Source organism: Melopsittacus undulatus, chromosome 11 (genome assembly GCF_012275295.1).
Source record: "Melopsittacus undulatus isolate bMelUnd1 chromosome 11, bMelUnd1.mat.Z, whole genome shotgun sequence".
In the NCBI taxonomy this organism is placed as follows: Eukaryota; Metazoa; Chordata; class Aves; order Psittaciformes; family Psittaculidae; genus Melopsittacus; species Melopsittacus undulatus.
In genome coordinates, this window is record NC_047537.1 from 11248337 (window position 1) to 11263818 (window position 15482).

The 15482-nt window shown below is 58.3% G+C and overlaps 1 protein-coding gene across 6 annotated transcripts in view; it reads left to right on the plus strand.

Moving 5' to 3' along the window:
* The window catches only part of ABCA2 (ATP binding cassette subfamily A member 2), a 31822-nt gene that overhangs the window by 14031 nt on the left and 2309 nt on the right, over positions 1-15482 (plus strand). For 2 of the 6 annotated variants that reach the window (XM_034067965.1, XM_034067962.1), the window contains 33 exons: positions 479-593; positions 942-1132; positions 1290-1440; positions 1713-1917; positions 2466-2630; positions 2920-3100; positions 3372-3584; positions 3874-4070; positions 4155-4337; positions 4778-4962; positions 5064-5184; positions 5433-5723; positions 6760-6972; positions 7144-7246; positions 7601-7923; positions 8442-8655; positions 8814-8919; positions 9251-9362; positions 9775-9835; positions 10057-10231; positions 10321-10436; positions 10698-10845; positions 11242-11365; positions 12127-12259; positions 12426-12543; positions 12654-12832; positions 13137-13278; positions 13616-13750; positions 13968-14071; positions 14293-14385; positions 14630-14732; positions 14881-15018; positions 15246-15452. In XM_034067965.1, the coding sequence (XP_033923856.1) occupies positions 479-593; positions 942-1132; positions 1290-1440; positions 1713-1917; positions 2466-2630; positions 2920-3100; positions 3372-3584; positions 3874-4070; positions 4155-4337; positions 4778-4962; positions 5064-5184; positions 5433-5723; positions 6760-6972; positions 7144-7246; positions 7601-7923; positions 8442-8655; positions 8814-8919; positions 9251-9362; positions 9775-9835; positions 10057-10231; positions 10321-10436; positions 10698-10845; positions 11242-11365; positions 12127-12259; positions 12426-12543; positions 12654-12832; positions 13137-13278; positions 13616-13750; positions 13968-14071; positions 14293-14385; positions 14630-14732; positions 14881-15018; positions 15246-15452 (5245 nt within the window). Of the gene's footprint in view, positions 1-478; positions 594-941; positions 1133-1289; positions 1441-1712; positions 1918-2465; positions 2631-2916; positions 3101-3371; positions 3585-3873; positions 4071-4154; positions 4338-4777; positions 4963-5063; positions 5185-5432; positions 5724-6759; positions 6973-7143; positions 7247-7600; positions 7924-8441; positions 8656-8813; positions 8920-9250; positions 9363-9774; positions 9836-10056; positions 10232-10320; positions 10437-10697; positions 10846-11241; positions 11366-12126; positions 12260-12425; positions 12544-12653; positions 12833-13136; positions 13279-13615; positions 13751-13967; positions 14072-14292; positions 14386-14629; positions 14733-14880; positions 15019-15245; positions 15453-15482 lie in introns of those variants that run through there. The other 4 variants (XM_034067963.1, XM_034067964.1, XM_034067961.1 and 1 more) reach the window with 4 other exon arrangements.

Sequence of the window (15482 nt, forward strand, 5' to 3'; positions counted from 1 at the left end):
TCCTTGGACCACCAGGATAGGCAAGCAGGGAAAGGATTTTTTGCCCAGTTAGTTGGGGAAGTGAGGAACTCATGGCTGTGGGGTGTCTTGGAGGCTGAAAGTCCTGGAAGAACAAGGGGAGTTGAGTAAATGGATAGCACATGGATCTGTTGGTGGTTATTGAACACAGTGGTCTGAAGAAAGCACCTGGAGGAGTCCCAGATACACCAACCTTCCAGGGCAGAAGGGTGGATAGTGTCTTGTTTACACCAGGGTACGGAGGGTGCTGGGCTGATGCCTGCCAGGACCTGAGAGCCAGGACACTAGATTGTCCTATGGGCTCATTGGAGAAGCTCTGTCAGGCTACTGAGGAGCTGCTGGAATTGAGGGCTGGTTGGCCGCGAGCAGTGGGAGAGCCCTTCTTATGCCCTGTGCCCTAGGGTCTCCCCAGGTCTCTGTGGTGCCACACCATCCTGCTCTCCCCTCTCTACCCCAACAGCTTCCTCTTTGTCATTGAGCATATGATGCCCCTGTGCATGGTAATCTCCTGGGTCTACTCAGTGGCCATGATGATCCAGCACATCGTGACAGAGAAGGAACATCGCCTGAAAGAGGTAGGGGTGGTGAGAGAGATCCCTGGGGAGAAGCTGGCATCTCTGAGCTCTGCATCCTGTGCTGTCCCTTGGCACCTTCCCCATTCTCTCAGGTGCATGAGCTGGGGCAGGCTCAGATCTCACATCACTGGGCGGAGCTGGTCCTTCCAAGTGTTCCCAGCATGAGCCCTGCTCAGTGCTGGAGGGAGCTGATCCTGCTGACACCCTGGCACAGGGTGCTGTGTCCTGCCTGCTCCCCAGCCCCCAGGCACCCCTCAGTGCTGCCCATTCCTCCCAGCCTCAGCAAGTGAGGCAGCTGGGGCGTGTAGGGTAGGGGACAGCACCACTGAGCTGTTTTGGGCCCTGCAGGTGATGAAGATGATGGGTTTGAACAATGCGGTGCATTGGGTGGCTTGGTTCATCACTGGCTTTGTCCAGCTCTCCATCTCAGTCACGGCACTCACAGCCATCCTGAAGTATGGCAAGGTCCTGATGCACAGTGATGTCCTCATCATCTGGCTTTTTCTTGCCATCTATGCAGTGGCCACTATCATGTTCTGGTGAGTGCCTGGTCTGCTCTATGGGGTGAGGAGGCATGGGCAGTACTGGGGTCCTTGTGCCATGGGGCTGATTTATCACCTCAACACTGCCAAAATTAGATGGTGTGGGGAAAGCCCTGGTGGGGTACGACCCAAGGTGATGCTGTTGTCCCTGCAGCTTTCTAGTATCCGTGCTATACTCCAAGGCCAAGCTGGCCTCCGCCTGCGGTGGCATCATCTATTTCCTCAGCTATGTGCCCTACATGTATGTGGCCATCCGGGAGGAGGTGGCGCATGACAAGATCACAGCCTTTGAGAAATGCATCGCGGTGAGTTGGCTGCAGCTGCTGGGGAGATGCTTTACCCTGGGCACTGCATGTCCAGTACACAGGCCACCAAGCCCTGGACAAACCTCTGCCTGTATGAACCAACTCCCAAGGGGGCTTTGGAGGCATCTCCAGAAAGTTTGGTTCCTCACAGGGCAGGGACCATCTCCACAGGGCTGGGTGAGGCAGTATTGGATAGGAATTTTCCCCAGCCTGTCCCTCTGGAGGTGCCCTGTGATTCCTGCGGAAGTTTAATTCTCTTCCCCTCTCTGCAGTCCCTCATGTCCACCACAGCATTTGGCCTGGGCTCCAAGTACTTTGCTCTGTATGAGGTGGCTGGTGTGGGCATCCAGTGGCACACCTTCAGTCAGTCGCCTGTGGAAGGAGATGACTTCAACCTCCTCCTGTCCATGATGATGCTGATCGTGGATGCTGTGGTGTACGGGGTGCTCACATGGTACATTGAGGCTGTGCACCCAGGTAGGTGTGCGCAGTGGGGCATGAGGACACCTCTGATCTTACGGGAGCCTCCTTGCTGGGGAGGCTGCTGGTTGCTGGTGTTGCTTATTACTGACATGGTGGGATTCAGCACAGTGTGCCTTTAGGGTGCCCTGTGTGTGTTGTGCTGGGGACACCTGCCCAGATGCCCTGACCTGGTGACACCAGCAGGTTCCTTGGAGATCTTCAGTTGCATGTCTCTGTTCACAGCTGTAACAAAGCAAGGTGTCCACACTGGAGCACAGGTCCCCTTTATTGTTGACTTGGGCAGGGTCTCACCTATTTCCTTGTCTTTCTGGTGAAACCAAAGTGTGAGCCAAACCCACCCCAAAGCCCAAAAGACCTTTCTTCCTTGCACAGCCCAGCAGCATTGCCCTGAGCCCCACTGGCCAAAGCACCTGTAGCCTCCACCCCACAGTGATGTCCCTGAGCTGGGAAACCTGCAGGGCCGTGCCCTTACCTGTGCCAACCTCTGTCCTGGCTCTCAGACATGGGTGCAGGGCTACCCTGACCACACTGCATGATTGCAGGTATGTTTGGCTTGCCGCGGCCCTGGTACTTCCCCTTCCAGAAGTCCTACTGGCTGGGCAACGGGCGAGTGGAGACTTGGGAATGGACGTGGCCCTGGTCCCGCACCACCCGCCTCAGCATCATGGAGGAGGATCAGGCCTGTGCCATGGAGAGCCGGAGGATGGGTGAGGACAGACAGGGACTGCAGTCGGTGGCACAGGGTCCTGCTGTGGTCATGGAGCCCTCTGTGTCCCCTCTGCCCTTCTGAGGGCAGGATCCTCACCCAGGCACTGCTGCCTGTAGGGAGCTGCTGTTTGTGGCATGGGTTGAGGGGAAGCTGGCAAGAAGCAGAAGGGAGGAGGCCATGCGCTAGCGCAGCCGCTGTGGGATGAAGGTTCATCCCCTGGGGATCCCTGCTCCAAGCTTAGCCTTCCTGACACACTCCAGCTCCTCACCATCCCACTCTCACAGCAGAGGAGACACGTGGCATCGAGGAGGAACCCACCCACCTCCCCTTGGTTGTCTGCATTGACAAGCTCACCAAGGTCTACAAGACAGACAAGAAGCTGGCGCTGAACAAGCTGAGCCTCAACCTCTATGAGAACCAGGTGGTGTCCTTCCTGGGGCACAACGGCGCAGGGAAAACCACCACCATGTGAGTGCCCATCAGGGTGGACATGGGCCATGTCTTTCTGGCCAGCTGCAGTGGGTGGGAAGGTGCCGCGTGGTGTCCTGGCAGGGCCCATGGGCAGGTAGTGCTGTGCAGGCAGTGATGTGAATGTGGGAGTAGTATGGAAGGGGGACAGGCAGCAGGCCCTGCCCTGACTTGCTCTGCTTGAGCCCAGCAGATGCTCCTAGAGGTGGCTGGGATTGAAATCAGAGGAATCCAAGATTCCTCATACTGTTGCCTTTTCCCATCCTTCCAGGTCCATCCTCACTGGCTTGTTCCCTCCAACCTCGGGCTCCGCTACCATCTATGGCCATGATATCCGAACGGAGATGGACGAGATCCGGAAGAACCTGGGCATGTGTCCGCAGCACAATGTGCTGTTTGACAGGCTGACAGTGGAAGAACACCTCTGGTTCTACTCGCAGCTCAAGAGCATGGCAGAGGAGGAGATCCGCAAGGAGATGGACAAGTAGGCAGCCTCCAGCTCCTTTTGCATGAGTGGGTCCCCTTCCTGCTGCATAAAGCCATGGTGGGTGATCTGTGAATTCTGTGATCTGGTAGCAGAGCTGTCTCTTGGAGCAGCTCCACCAAGTGCTTTCCAAAACTTGGGGTATCAGGCTGTGGAAGCCAGCAGAAGGTGCTGTTGTAGCCTGGCTGCAGTTGGGCTGTCCCAGCAGCTGAGAGCCATGCAGAGAAGAGGTGTCATCGGGCGCCAGTACAGTCCTCCAGCATCCCTGGTGCTTTTCCCCTGTCCCCAGGATGATCGAGGACCTGGAGCTGTCCAACAAACGTCACTCCCTGGTGCAGACCCTCTCAGGGGGCATGAAGAGGAAGCTCTCGGTGGCCATAGCCTTTGTGGGTGGGTCACGGGCCGTTATCTTGGATGAACCCACGGCTGGTGTGGACCCATATGCACGCAGAGCCATCTGGGACCTCATCCTCAAGTACAAGCCAGGTGAGTGGAGGTGCCAGAGCCCAGCATCACTCCTCTGGCTGCTGTGGTCCTGGCCCCTCAACTGAAGCTCTGTGACACCATCAGGGAGGACCATCCTGCTTTCCACACACCACATGGATGAGGCTGACCTGCTGGGTGACCGTATCGCCATCATCTCCCATGGCAAGCTCAAGTGCTGTGGCTCTCCACTCTTCCTTAAGAGCACGTACGGTGATGGCTACAAGCTGACAGTAGTGAAGAAGCAGTCAGACACCAGGAATGGCCCAGGTCTGGGGGCAGTGGGACCCTCTGTTTAAAGGCGTAGGTGGGACCAGTCCCTCACCCCAGGAGAGGAGTGAAAGGTCAACACCCAAGTGCTCCCTCCCAGAGTCTTGGGCCAGGTGGAGGGTGGAAAGGGATGAGGCAGGGCTGTAGAAGATGGTATTGCTCTGCTTTGTTTTCTCCCATCTGGGTCCCAAGTTAGACACTGCTTGGTGATATTTGCTTCCAGGCATTGGTTCTGTCTTGCCCATGACCTGCCCTTTTTGATGTCCAATGTGGCTGTAGTGCAGAGCACCATCCCCAGGGCAGGCTGGGCTGCCAGGAAACCACAGCACTTGATGCAGGCTGGAGGAGCCCCCACAGCACTGGGGTGTAGGGTGTATGTGTTGGGTCCTGATGGGAGGCCAGTTGTGTAGTGACCAACTGGTGCTGCCCCTCTGCCCCAGAGCCAGCCCAGCCACACAGCCCGCCAGCCCACTGCTCCGTCAGCCCCTGCTCTGAGCCTCGCGTCTCCCAGTTCATCAAGAAGTATGTGGCCTCCTGCCTCCTCATCTCTGACACCAATACTGAGCTCTCCTACGTCCTGCCCAGTGAGGCTGTCAAGAAGGGGTGCTTTGAGAGGCTCTTCCAGGTACCCACTGGGGCTGGCAGGGTGGGCAGACAGTCAGTTGTTGGGGGCCCTGGCACTGTGGGCACCTCCTGCCCTCCTTATGCATCTCTTTGCCTCCACAGCACTTGGAACAGAGCCTGGAGGAGCTGGACCTCACCAGTTTTGGGCTGATGGACACCACGCTGGAGGAGGTCTTTCTGAAGGTGTCTGAGGAAGACCAGTCTCTGGAGAACAGTGACGCAGGTACGAGCAGTGGGAACGCACATGGTGCTGCTGGGGCTGGTGAGGGGCCATGAGCCTTTGCAGGGGCTTGGTGGCTCCTGTCCCCTTGTGTGTGGCTGCCCTGGGAGTCTGCTTTCCCAAGGGGAAGAGAGGTCTCCCAGCCCAGGGCAGCCAGCTTTTGCTCCACATGTTTGCAGAGCAGGTCCATCGCTGCTCTGTGCCACACTTGAGGGGTGGCATGGCCAGTGGCAGCTGCTTTCCCTTTCCAGACATGAAGGAATCCAAGAAGGACACCCTGCAGCCACCCACCACCGAGCTGGGCCCAAAGCCTGAGGCCAACGGGGAGGTCCTGGCCGAAGCAGCTGTACTGGAGAAGCCCGAGGTGGAGCTCAGCAACCTGGTGACATGCTCCAAGCTCACACAGTCCCAGGCATCCCTGCGCTCAGCCTCCTCGGTGGGCTCTGTGCGGGGTGACGAAGGTGGGGCTTATTCTGAGTTCTTTGGGGATTACGCTCCCCTGTTCGATAACCGGCAGGACCCCGATAACATCAGTCTGCAAGGTTGGTGCCCGCGAGGCGGGGACATGGAGGGTGGCCAGGGCAGTGCCAGTGCCTGTCTGTGCCACTAGGCAGGGGACATAGTGTGCCTGGTCTGGGGGGGCTGTTGTGAGACTCTGCATGGGATCTGATGATGCATCCACCAGTGCTGCACCCTGAGAGCTGCAGCCTGGGTGGGAGGGCTGAAAATGGGTCCTGTCACCAGTTGGCACTCCCAGGCTGGTGGGGTATGCATGGGGGACCTGCACTGAGACATGGAGCTGGTGGGCAGAGCAAAGCCAGTGTTAGCTGTGCCCGTCACCTCTCAATCCCGCGAGTGCCACCTTGCAGACACACCCCACTAACGTGTTCGCCCCTCGCACTGGCTCCCAGGTGGCTTGTCTCCTCTTGGCCTTTGGGCATGGAGTCATCTTCCAGCCACTGGCTTCATTCTCCATACCCTGATCCGGGCTTGGGTCTATCCCTACCCAGATGCTGAGGTCGCTGGAAGATGAAGGATGCAGGCAGGCAGCAGGAGGCTGCTGTTTTGTCTACAAATCCTCTGAGTTATCCCAGTGGGTCTTGTCATGGTTAATTCAGGGACATGCTGTGCTGCTTCCCTGGCCAGGGCTGTTGTGAGTGCTGTGATTTGGGTGGTGGGAGGCAGAGCCAAGGCAGTGCCACAGCAGAGCTCCAGCCCCATGCCCACTGCCTCACTGGGTCGCCCCACCCACATCCCAGCTGTGCTGACCCCTTGCCAGTTGGGAGAGCTGATGGGAAAATGGAGGGGTTCTGCCAAAGCCACCGATTTTGGTAGTTTTTTTAAAACCTATTGTCTAAATTTCCAATTTTGGGCCAAGAGGAACCCGCCAGCCAGCTGCCTCACTTCACATCCCAGTGCGGCTGCGGCTCAGGGGCTGTCAGGGTTGGGTGCTGCCCTGTCCCATGGGGCTGCTGCACCCAGCTTGGAGCCCAGCTCGGAGCCCAGCTCAGCTTCCTGGAGGACACAGCAGGTGTGGGAGTGGCCATGCCAGGGGCTGATGTCCTTCTCCCCTCCCAGAGCAAGAGGCAGAGGTGGAGGACCATGACCTGGCTGGGCAGGGGAGCTTCAAGCTGGAGGGCTCCTGGCTGAAGCTGCGCCAGTTCCATGGACTGATTGTCAAACGCTTCCACTGTGCCAAGCGCAACACCAAGGCCCTCTTCTCGCAGATCCTCCTGCCTGCCTTCTTCGTCTGCGTGGCCATGACGGTGGCACTCTCTGTGCCCGAAATAGGTGCGTGTGAGTCAGCCCCGCACAGTGGTGACTACTGGTGGCGTTTTCTGCCTGCCCCAGTGTGGCTGGTGGCGACAGTGGCTGGGGCTGGGCAAGGATTAGGTTTGCCCGTGCTCTGCTGCTCTGCCTATGGGCAGTGGTGTGAGTGGGTTTGTGTCCTTGTCCCCGCAGGTGACTTGCCACCCCTCATCCTCTCACCATCGCAGTACCACAACTACACCCAGCCGAAGGGCAACTTCATTCCTTACGCCAACGAGGAGCGGCGTGAATACCGGTGAGAGCTGCTGCCTGCAGGTGACCCGGTGTCTCATGCCCCATCCCCATCCCTATTTCCATCCCTGTGACTGCGGTTGGGAGCAGAAGGGAGGGCAGCCTGCAGCAGGGCTGGCTCAGGCTTGGAGCAGAGCCTGGTGTTCCTTGTCCCCATGCAGAAAGCACCCTACATCCTCTCCAGGGTGTCTCTGGGAGAGGTGCTGACTAAGATCAGCAGCTCAGCTCATGTTGGGCATGGGCTGTGTGTGCCTCTTCAGCCATGCCTGTTCAGCCCATGATAAGAGCCAAGGCCTTGAGATCCCATGAGAAGATGACCAAGGTGGTGAGACCCATGTCTCTTGCTCCTATCCTGCAGCATCAGGCTGTCTCCTGATGCCAGCCCCCAGCAGCTGGTGAACACCTTCCACCTGCCCTCTGGTGTGGGGGCCACCTGTGTTCTCAAGACACCCTTCAACAACACACTGGACCAGCCCATGCAGAATCTCAACAGCAATGAGTCCAAGATGCTGGCGGCCAAGTACTTTGATGCCATGTGCATTGACTCCTTCACCCAGGGCCTACCGCTCTCCAACTTCGTGCCGCCACCTCCATCCCCAGCTCCCTCTGATTACCCTATCTCAATGGACGAGGACCTGCTCCGTGCCTGGAACTCCACGACTTTCTCTTCTGCTGTCAAAGGTATCACCTGCTCTTGGTGCTCAAGTGTGCCCAGGCCTAGGATTCAGCTCCATCAAGGAGACGATGCATCTCCCCCACAGAAGCACCTCTAGGAATCCTTGTCAGTTTGGCCTGGCCATAGCAGAGCATAGCATTGCTGAGCTGGGCTTCTGCCTCAGGGCTGGTACTGGCCATGGAGCACTGTTCAGCCCTGGCAGTGGTGGTAGAACTCCCTGGTATGGTGACACCCTTGAGGGCCCTGTGGCCAGCCTTGTATCACCCTTGCTGTGCCATTGCCTCCTCCAGCCGCACTTCATGCCTCCTCTCTGAAGTGTTCCTGCCCTCTGAAGTTTTTCCCCATGTCTATCTCTTGGTCCTTTTCAGTCACCAGAACACAAAAGCCCTCTTGCTGCCTCAACGCATGCATTCCCTCACTCCATGCCTGCCTGGGACCCCTCGGCTCAGCCTCTTGCCCAACATTTTCCTGGGCAACGAGGCAGACAGGAGCCTGGCTGTGAGCTGCCCTCTCTGCTCCTCAGAGACCGTGACCTCAGCTCCTGCCCTGCCCCACATTGTCCATGAGCCCATCAAGTGCACATGCTCCATGCAGGGGACTGGCTTCTCCTGTCCCAGTGGTGTGGGGGGCCACCCGCCACAGATGAAGGTGGTGACAGGGGACATCCTGGCAGACATCACAGGGCGCAACGTCTCCGAGTATCTGCTCTACACCTCAGACCGCTTCCGGCTGCACAGGCAAGAGGGAGGTGGGGAGGGCCCGCCCTGAGACATGGCACAGGGCTGGGGGACTGAGGGGCTGGGGGCCACCTTCCTGGGGTGCTGACTGGAGCATGGCCCCACTTGGGAGGTGGGGGACAGTGGCCATGGCTCTTTGATGGTGCCTCCTCCCACAGGTATGGGGCACTCACCTTCGGCAACGTCCAGAAATCCATCCCGGCCTCCTTTGGGGCCAGGGCTCCTGCCACGGTGCGCAAGATCGCTGTGCGGAGAACGGCCCAGGTATAACCATACTGCGCCATGGGGCTGGGGATGGGAGGGCAATGGCAGCCATGGGTGGGTGGGGAGGAGAAGGGAGCAACAGTGCTGTGGGCACAGCAGGAGCCTCTCACCCTGCTCTACAGCTGTGCTCTCCACTGAGGAATCTGGCGGGGCTCTTGCCCCATGGTGTTCTGCAGCTTCCACCCCAGCAGGTCTGGCCCTGCACGGTCAGCATTGAGCTGCTGTCCCCACAGCCAGGAGCACAGGGAGCCTGCCCTGTGGCTGTCCCATCCAGCACAGATGCCATGGGCCCACCTCTCTTGCCACCTCCCACCACTCTTCTCTGCTTCAGGTTTTCTACAACAACAAGGGCTATCACAGCATGCCCACCTACCTCAACGCTCTCAACAACGCCATCCTGCGAGCCAACTTGCCCAAGAGCAAAGGCAACCCTGCTGCCTATGGTGAGGACCTGGAGGCAAATAAGGGCAGGAACAGTTTTAGGGCATGGCCCAACCAGGCTCTAAAGTGCCATGTCCCCTCCTTAGACCAAGAAGCTTAGTGCCTAGCTGGAGCAGGGACATCACAGATCTTGGCTATATCTGGGCTAGGCAGATCTCTCTGGGCTGTGAAGTATGCCCCAGAGTGCTGCCTGGAGGCACCTGGGCTTGCAGTGTGTGTCTGAATGCTCTCTGCCAGCTGGTGAGGGAGGGCTTGGCCTCAAGGTGCTTGGAGGCTTCAGACAGTTCAGCTCCTGCCGAGCTGCAGGGAGAAAACCTGTCCTGCTCAACGCCAGGACCAGGCAGGCTGGGGACAAGACTTTTTGTGCTGAGCCAGCCTTCACACTCCCGTGTTTCTTCTTGGCTCATCTTACAGGCATCACAGTCACCAACCATCCCATGAACAAGACGAGTGCCAGCCTGTCCCTGGATTACCTGTAAGTCCAGGGAGTGGGTTAGAGGAAGGGTGGCTGTCCCATGGGAGGGAGGATGCTCCTCACCATTGGTTGCAGGGCAGTGCTGAGGTTTCTGCCTTACAAGCTGCGTGGTAGGGGACCGGGTGGCTATGCAGTGCCCTGTCCCACTCCAGGACACATGGTCCTTCTCTGGGCAGCTGAGGGTGATGGGGTCTCTGCCCTCCTCTTTGCTCCCCATGCAGCCTGCAAGGTACTGACGTGGTGATTGCCATCTTCATCATCGTGGCCATGTCGTTTGTGCCAGCCAGTTTTGTTGTGTTCCTGGTGGCTGAAAAGGCCACCAAGGCCAAACATCTGCAGTTTGTGAGCGGCTGTGACCCTGTAATCTACTGGTTGGCCAACTATGTGTGGGACATGGTGAGTAGGGTACATGGTCCCACCCCATGGCTGAGCCCCCAGGTCTGTGTGTGTGGCTGAGCAGTCACAGACATTCCTGTCTTCTCCAGCTGAACTACCTGGTGCCGGCCACATGCTGCATCATCATCCTGTTTGTGTTCGACCTCCCAGCATATACCTCTCCTACCAACTTCCCTGCTGTCCTCTCCCTCTTCCTCCTCTATGGGTATGTTGCCTAGAAGAGTGGTCAGGATACACTGGTAGGCCCCTGCTGTGCCCCATCTGCGCTGTGGCTGCATTGGCAGGATCTGGCCTTGGTGCTGCTAATCTGGCTGGTGTTCTGCAGCTCCCATAGCTGGTGGGCTGCAAGGGCTGGGGTGGGAGAGCCCAGGGAGGGCAGTGCTGGGAGATGGTTGAGCCCGAGGTTGGCACTGCCCTGTCCCTCTCCTGCCACACTGATGTGTGCTCTTGCTGCTCACCTCCCCAGCTGGTCCATCACACCCATCATGTACCCTGCCTCCTTCTGGTTTGAGGTGCCCAGTTCTGCCTACGTCTTCCTCATTGTCATCAACCTCTTCATCGGCATCACAGCCACTGTCGCCACGTTCCTGCTGCAGCTCTTTGAGCATGACAAGGTATGAGATTCAGAGCTCTGTCTGGGACCACGCGGAAGGGAGAAGCTGTTATCAGGTTGTGGGACAACTCAGGCTGGGAAGCATCTTGGGAGGTATCTGCTCCAAGCTCCTGCTCCCAGCAGGGTCCACTGTGGGACCTCACTAGGCTGTATCGTAGAATCCTAGAATCCCAGACTGGTTTGGGTTGAAAGGACCTTAAAGCTCCTCCAGTTCCATTTCCCTGCCATGGCAGGGACACCTTTCCACTAGAGCAGCTTGCTCCAAGCCCTGTCCAACCTGGCCTTAACACTGCCAGGGAAGTGGAACCATATCTTGGTGGGAATCCTGACCCTGCCATGCTCTCACAGCCCTCAGGGGTGTTTCTGATGGTCATGTTCTCTCTGCCCATCCTCACAGGATCTGAAGGTGGTGAACAGCTACTTGAAGAGTTGCTTCCTTGTATTCCCTAACTACAACCTGGGCCATGGCTTGATGGAGATGGCCTATAATGAGTACATCAACGAATACTATGCCAAGATTGGTAGGGCCTCTTGTTCTTTCCCTCCTTTGCTACAGGGCATGTGGCGCTGGGGGGGGGGGATCCCCACAAATCCCTTTCACCTGCTCTTTGTGTTGTCCTGAGCCCCAGAACACTGTGGAACAAAAAGACAGGGGCTGTGGACTAGACTGGGAGAGTTACATTTGAGGGTCAGCCATGGCCTAGTGCTGGTGATGATGAAAATGGTTCCTTGGGCTATCCTGAACAACAGCCCCATGGGGAGAGCAGCCCTGGCAGAGCTGTATGCTGCTGCAGACTGGTGGGGATGGGCCGCAGTGTGGCCCCATGGTGGGGCTGTGCAGTATGAGGGATGGGGACTGCAAAGACTCTTTCCTTCAGATGTGGTCTCTTGCTTGCAGGGCTGCGCTGCCCAGCCAGAATGAGCCCTTTTCTGCTCACAGCTTCAGCTTGGCCTCAAAAAGCTCTTACTGCTCTCTGCTTCTCAGGCAGCTTCCATGTATAACCCAGGTGCTGCTGGCAGTATGAGGGACAATTTTAGGGTAGGATCTGGCAAATCCATCCTAACTCTCAGTGACTTGATTCATCCTACGGAGGTTGAAAAGCTGGAAGATGATTTCAACAGACCACATGCTGTGAATGGAAATCCTAGTGACCAGGCAGCTGTGGTGGGGAAGGGGACAGAGCAGGACAGTGTCATTGTCACAGACCAGCTCAAGCCGTGTAGCCGGGTTATTCCCACAGTAGGGTGTCCCCAGCTGCTCCTTCCTCTTCCCCCCACTCAGGGCAGTTCGATAAAATGAAATCACCCTTCGAATGGGACATCGTGACGCGGGGGCTCGTTGCCATGACAATCGAAGGCTTTGTTGGCTTCTTCATCACCATCATGTGCCAGTACAACTTCTTCCGGAAACCCCAGTGAGTGTGGCTGGGCACTGGGGGCAGACTGAGGGGACACCCATGGGAAGTGCTTTGCTGTCAGGGCCCCTTAGCTCCAGGCTGCCCCTCCTGTGGGTGCAAGCTGGGAGCAGGGATTCCGGCTGGCAGCTCCCATACACTCATCCCCACACGTGTTCTCCTGCAGGCGGTTGCCCGTCTCCACCAAACCAATTGAGGATGACATCGACGTGGCCAATGAGCGGCACCGTGTCCTGCGTGGCGATGCTGACAATGATATGCTGAAGATTGAGAACCTCACTAAGGTGCAGCCACATTGGGGGATGTGCCAGGGCTGCAAGGAGGCACCTCAGAGCTGTGGGGCAGGGGTACAGGTGTTTCCGGGTGGGCTGAGTCCCCATCCCCTGCCCCACAGGTGTACAAGTCCCGCAAGATTGGGCGCATCCTGGCCGTGGACCGGCTGTGTGTTGGTGTACGGCCCGGGGAGTGCTTTGGGCTGCTGGGTGTCAATGGAGCGGGCAAGACCACCACCTTCAAGATGCTGACAGGGGATGAGAGCACGACGGGGGGAGAAGCCTTCATTAACGGGCACAGGTTGGGCAGCATGAGCTGGGTGGGAGGTGGGCACTACCTGCTGTCCTGGGGATGAGGTGGGGTCTCCCAGGATGAAAAAGTGTGAGTCTGCTCATGTGGCTCTTTGGGAAGCTGCAGCCATATCCTGCCAGGCTGACCATCATCTGGGAGGTGGCAAGTGACACCAGCTCTCAGCCCAGGTTTCCTCTTGTGGGTTACCTGGTAGAAGATGCTCCAGTATAAAGGCATGTGAAAGGGGGTGAGCAATGGGATTCTCCTGAAAAGCAATTTCTTCTCCCCATGGCCCCTTCCTTCTCTCCCGTAGCATCCTGAAGGAGCTCCTGCAGGTCCAGCAGAGCTTGGGCTATTGCCCCCAGTTTGATGCACTCTTCGACGAGCTGACAGCCCAGGAGCACCTAGAGCTCTACACCCGCCTGCGTGGCATTCCCTGGAAGGATGAGGAGCGGGTAGGAGCCTGGGTGGGCAACATGGGCTGGTGCTGTGCCATGAGGATGGCATCTCACTACCCTCCATCAGGGACCTGAGCCACTGCTGGTGCCCTCCTGGCAGAGCTGTCCTGGTGGTGCACGCACATGGGGTATCAGGGGCGGGCACACATGCTTGCAGGTCCCTACCAACACTCATGGCTGTGCCAGGGGCTCCATGGGGCTCCCTTGGCTGGCACATGGCTTCTGATCCCCTTGGCTGCTGACCTCTGCCATGGAGCTCAACTGTGGAACTGCTGCCAGCTCTGCCAGCCCTGTGATGTTGGCAAGGTGATGGCAGCCACCCCTGTGCTTGCAGGTGGTCAAGTGGGCCCTGAAGAAGCTGGAGCTGACCAAGTATGCAGACAAACCTGCCAGCACCTACAGTGGGGGCAACAAGAGGAAGCTGTCCACAGCTATCGCACTGATTGGATACCCGGCCTTCATCTTCCTGGTGCGCCTTGGCCCCCAATACTCTGCCCGTGGGATCCTCCTCCCACCCACTGCCTATCCCTGGGATTGGCACTACACAGGGTGGAGAAATGCCCCTGGGTGGGAGCTGCCTGCCCCCAGCTCCACCACGTGTGTCCTGGGGTGTGGGATGGTGTGACAGGAGGGGAAGGGAAGGGTACCAGGGGCTGGCATGTTTGAGGATGCTGTCTCTCCCCCAGGATGAACCCACCACGGGGATGGACCCCAAGGCACGGCGCTTTCTCTGGAACCTCATCCTGGATGTCATCAAAACGGGGCGCTCCGTGGTGCTCACATCTCACAGGTTCAGGGGGCTTCAGACTGGGCCTGGGGTGCCTCTGGGCACCTGGGTACTGTGGGGCAGGGAGGTCTCTGGACCCTTGGGCACGCAGCAGAGGGAACCTGGGACACCCTCTTGCCCTCTGGTGTCCCTGCTAGTGGAGCCACAGCACTGGGATAAAGGTGTGGGGAGTCCCCTTCTGTGTGTCCCCATGTCACCCTGCTGAAGCCTGCTCTGTCTCCCAGCATGGAGGAGTGCGAGGCGCTCTGCACCCGCCTGGCCATCATGGTGAATGGGCGGCTCAAGTGTCTTGGCAGCATCCAGCACCTGAAGAACCGGTAAGAGCCCAGTTGGGGATTCACGTGCACTGTGGGCAAGAGGTAGCGGTGTAGCACTTTGTGAGATGTCAGCGTGTATGCAAGCGCTCCTTTGGGGGTGCAGGGGACAAGCTCACTGAAGCATCCTGGCACTGTCCTTGTTGGTGCAGTAGCTGCCTGGTAGCATTCCCCTCTTCCATGGGATCCTTCCCCACCGAGGTGCAGGTGGTGGTGGGTCCTCATGGGGTCCCTTGTGCCTGTGCAGGTTCGGTGATGGCTACATGATCACTGTGCGCACCAAGTCCAGCCTCAACGTCAAGGAGGTGGTGAGGTTCTTCAACCGCAACTTCCCTGAGGCTGTCCTCAAAGTGAGCTTCCTGTGATGGTGGTGCAGTCCCCTGCCAGCCCCTGCGTCAGGGCACAAGCAGCTGTCATCCTCCAAGGGACACCTCTGTGGGACCCCTGCAGGGGACAGGTCAGGGAGCAAGGGCTCAGGTGTCACCTCATGTCCCACAGGAGCGGCACCACACCAAGGCCCAGTACCAGCTGAAGTCAGACCAGATCTCCCTGGCGCAGGTCTTCAGCAAGATGGAGCAGGTGGTGGATGTGCTGGGCATTGAAGATTATTCCGTCAGCCAGACGACGCTGGACAATGTGAGACAGGGAATGGTGCAGGCTGCTGGATGTTTGTTGCAGGGAGGGTGGCCATGCCCCCTGGGGTGCCCGTACCAAAGTGCCTGGCAGAAACTGCCTTTGGGATGGGAGGTGGAGCTAGGTGGGAGTGTGTGGTGGCCACAGGCCGTGGGATGCTCTGGGGCCTGTCTCCAGTGGCACGGATGGTAGGCAGTGGGTGACCCTAACTCTTCTGGCCCTGCCCCCAGGTATTTGTGAATTTTGCCAAGAAGCAAAGTGACAACCTGGAGCAGCAGGAGACGAGCCCAAGCTGCGCCTTGCAGTCACCCCTGGAGCGTGTGCTGAGCTTGCTGCGCCCTCGGGCTGCCCCTACTGAGCTGCGGGCCCTCGTGGTGGAAGAGCAGGAGGACCTAGAGACAGATGACGAAGGCCTCATCAGCTTTGAGGAGGAGAGGGTGAGGAGAGGTTGCCCCAGATGTGCGTGT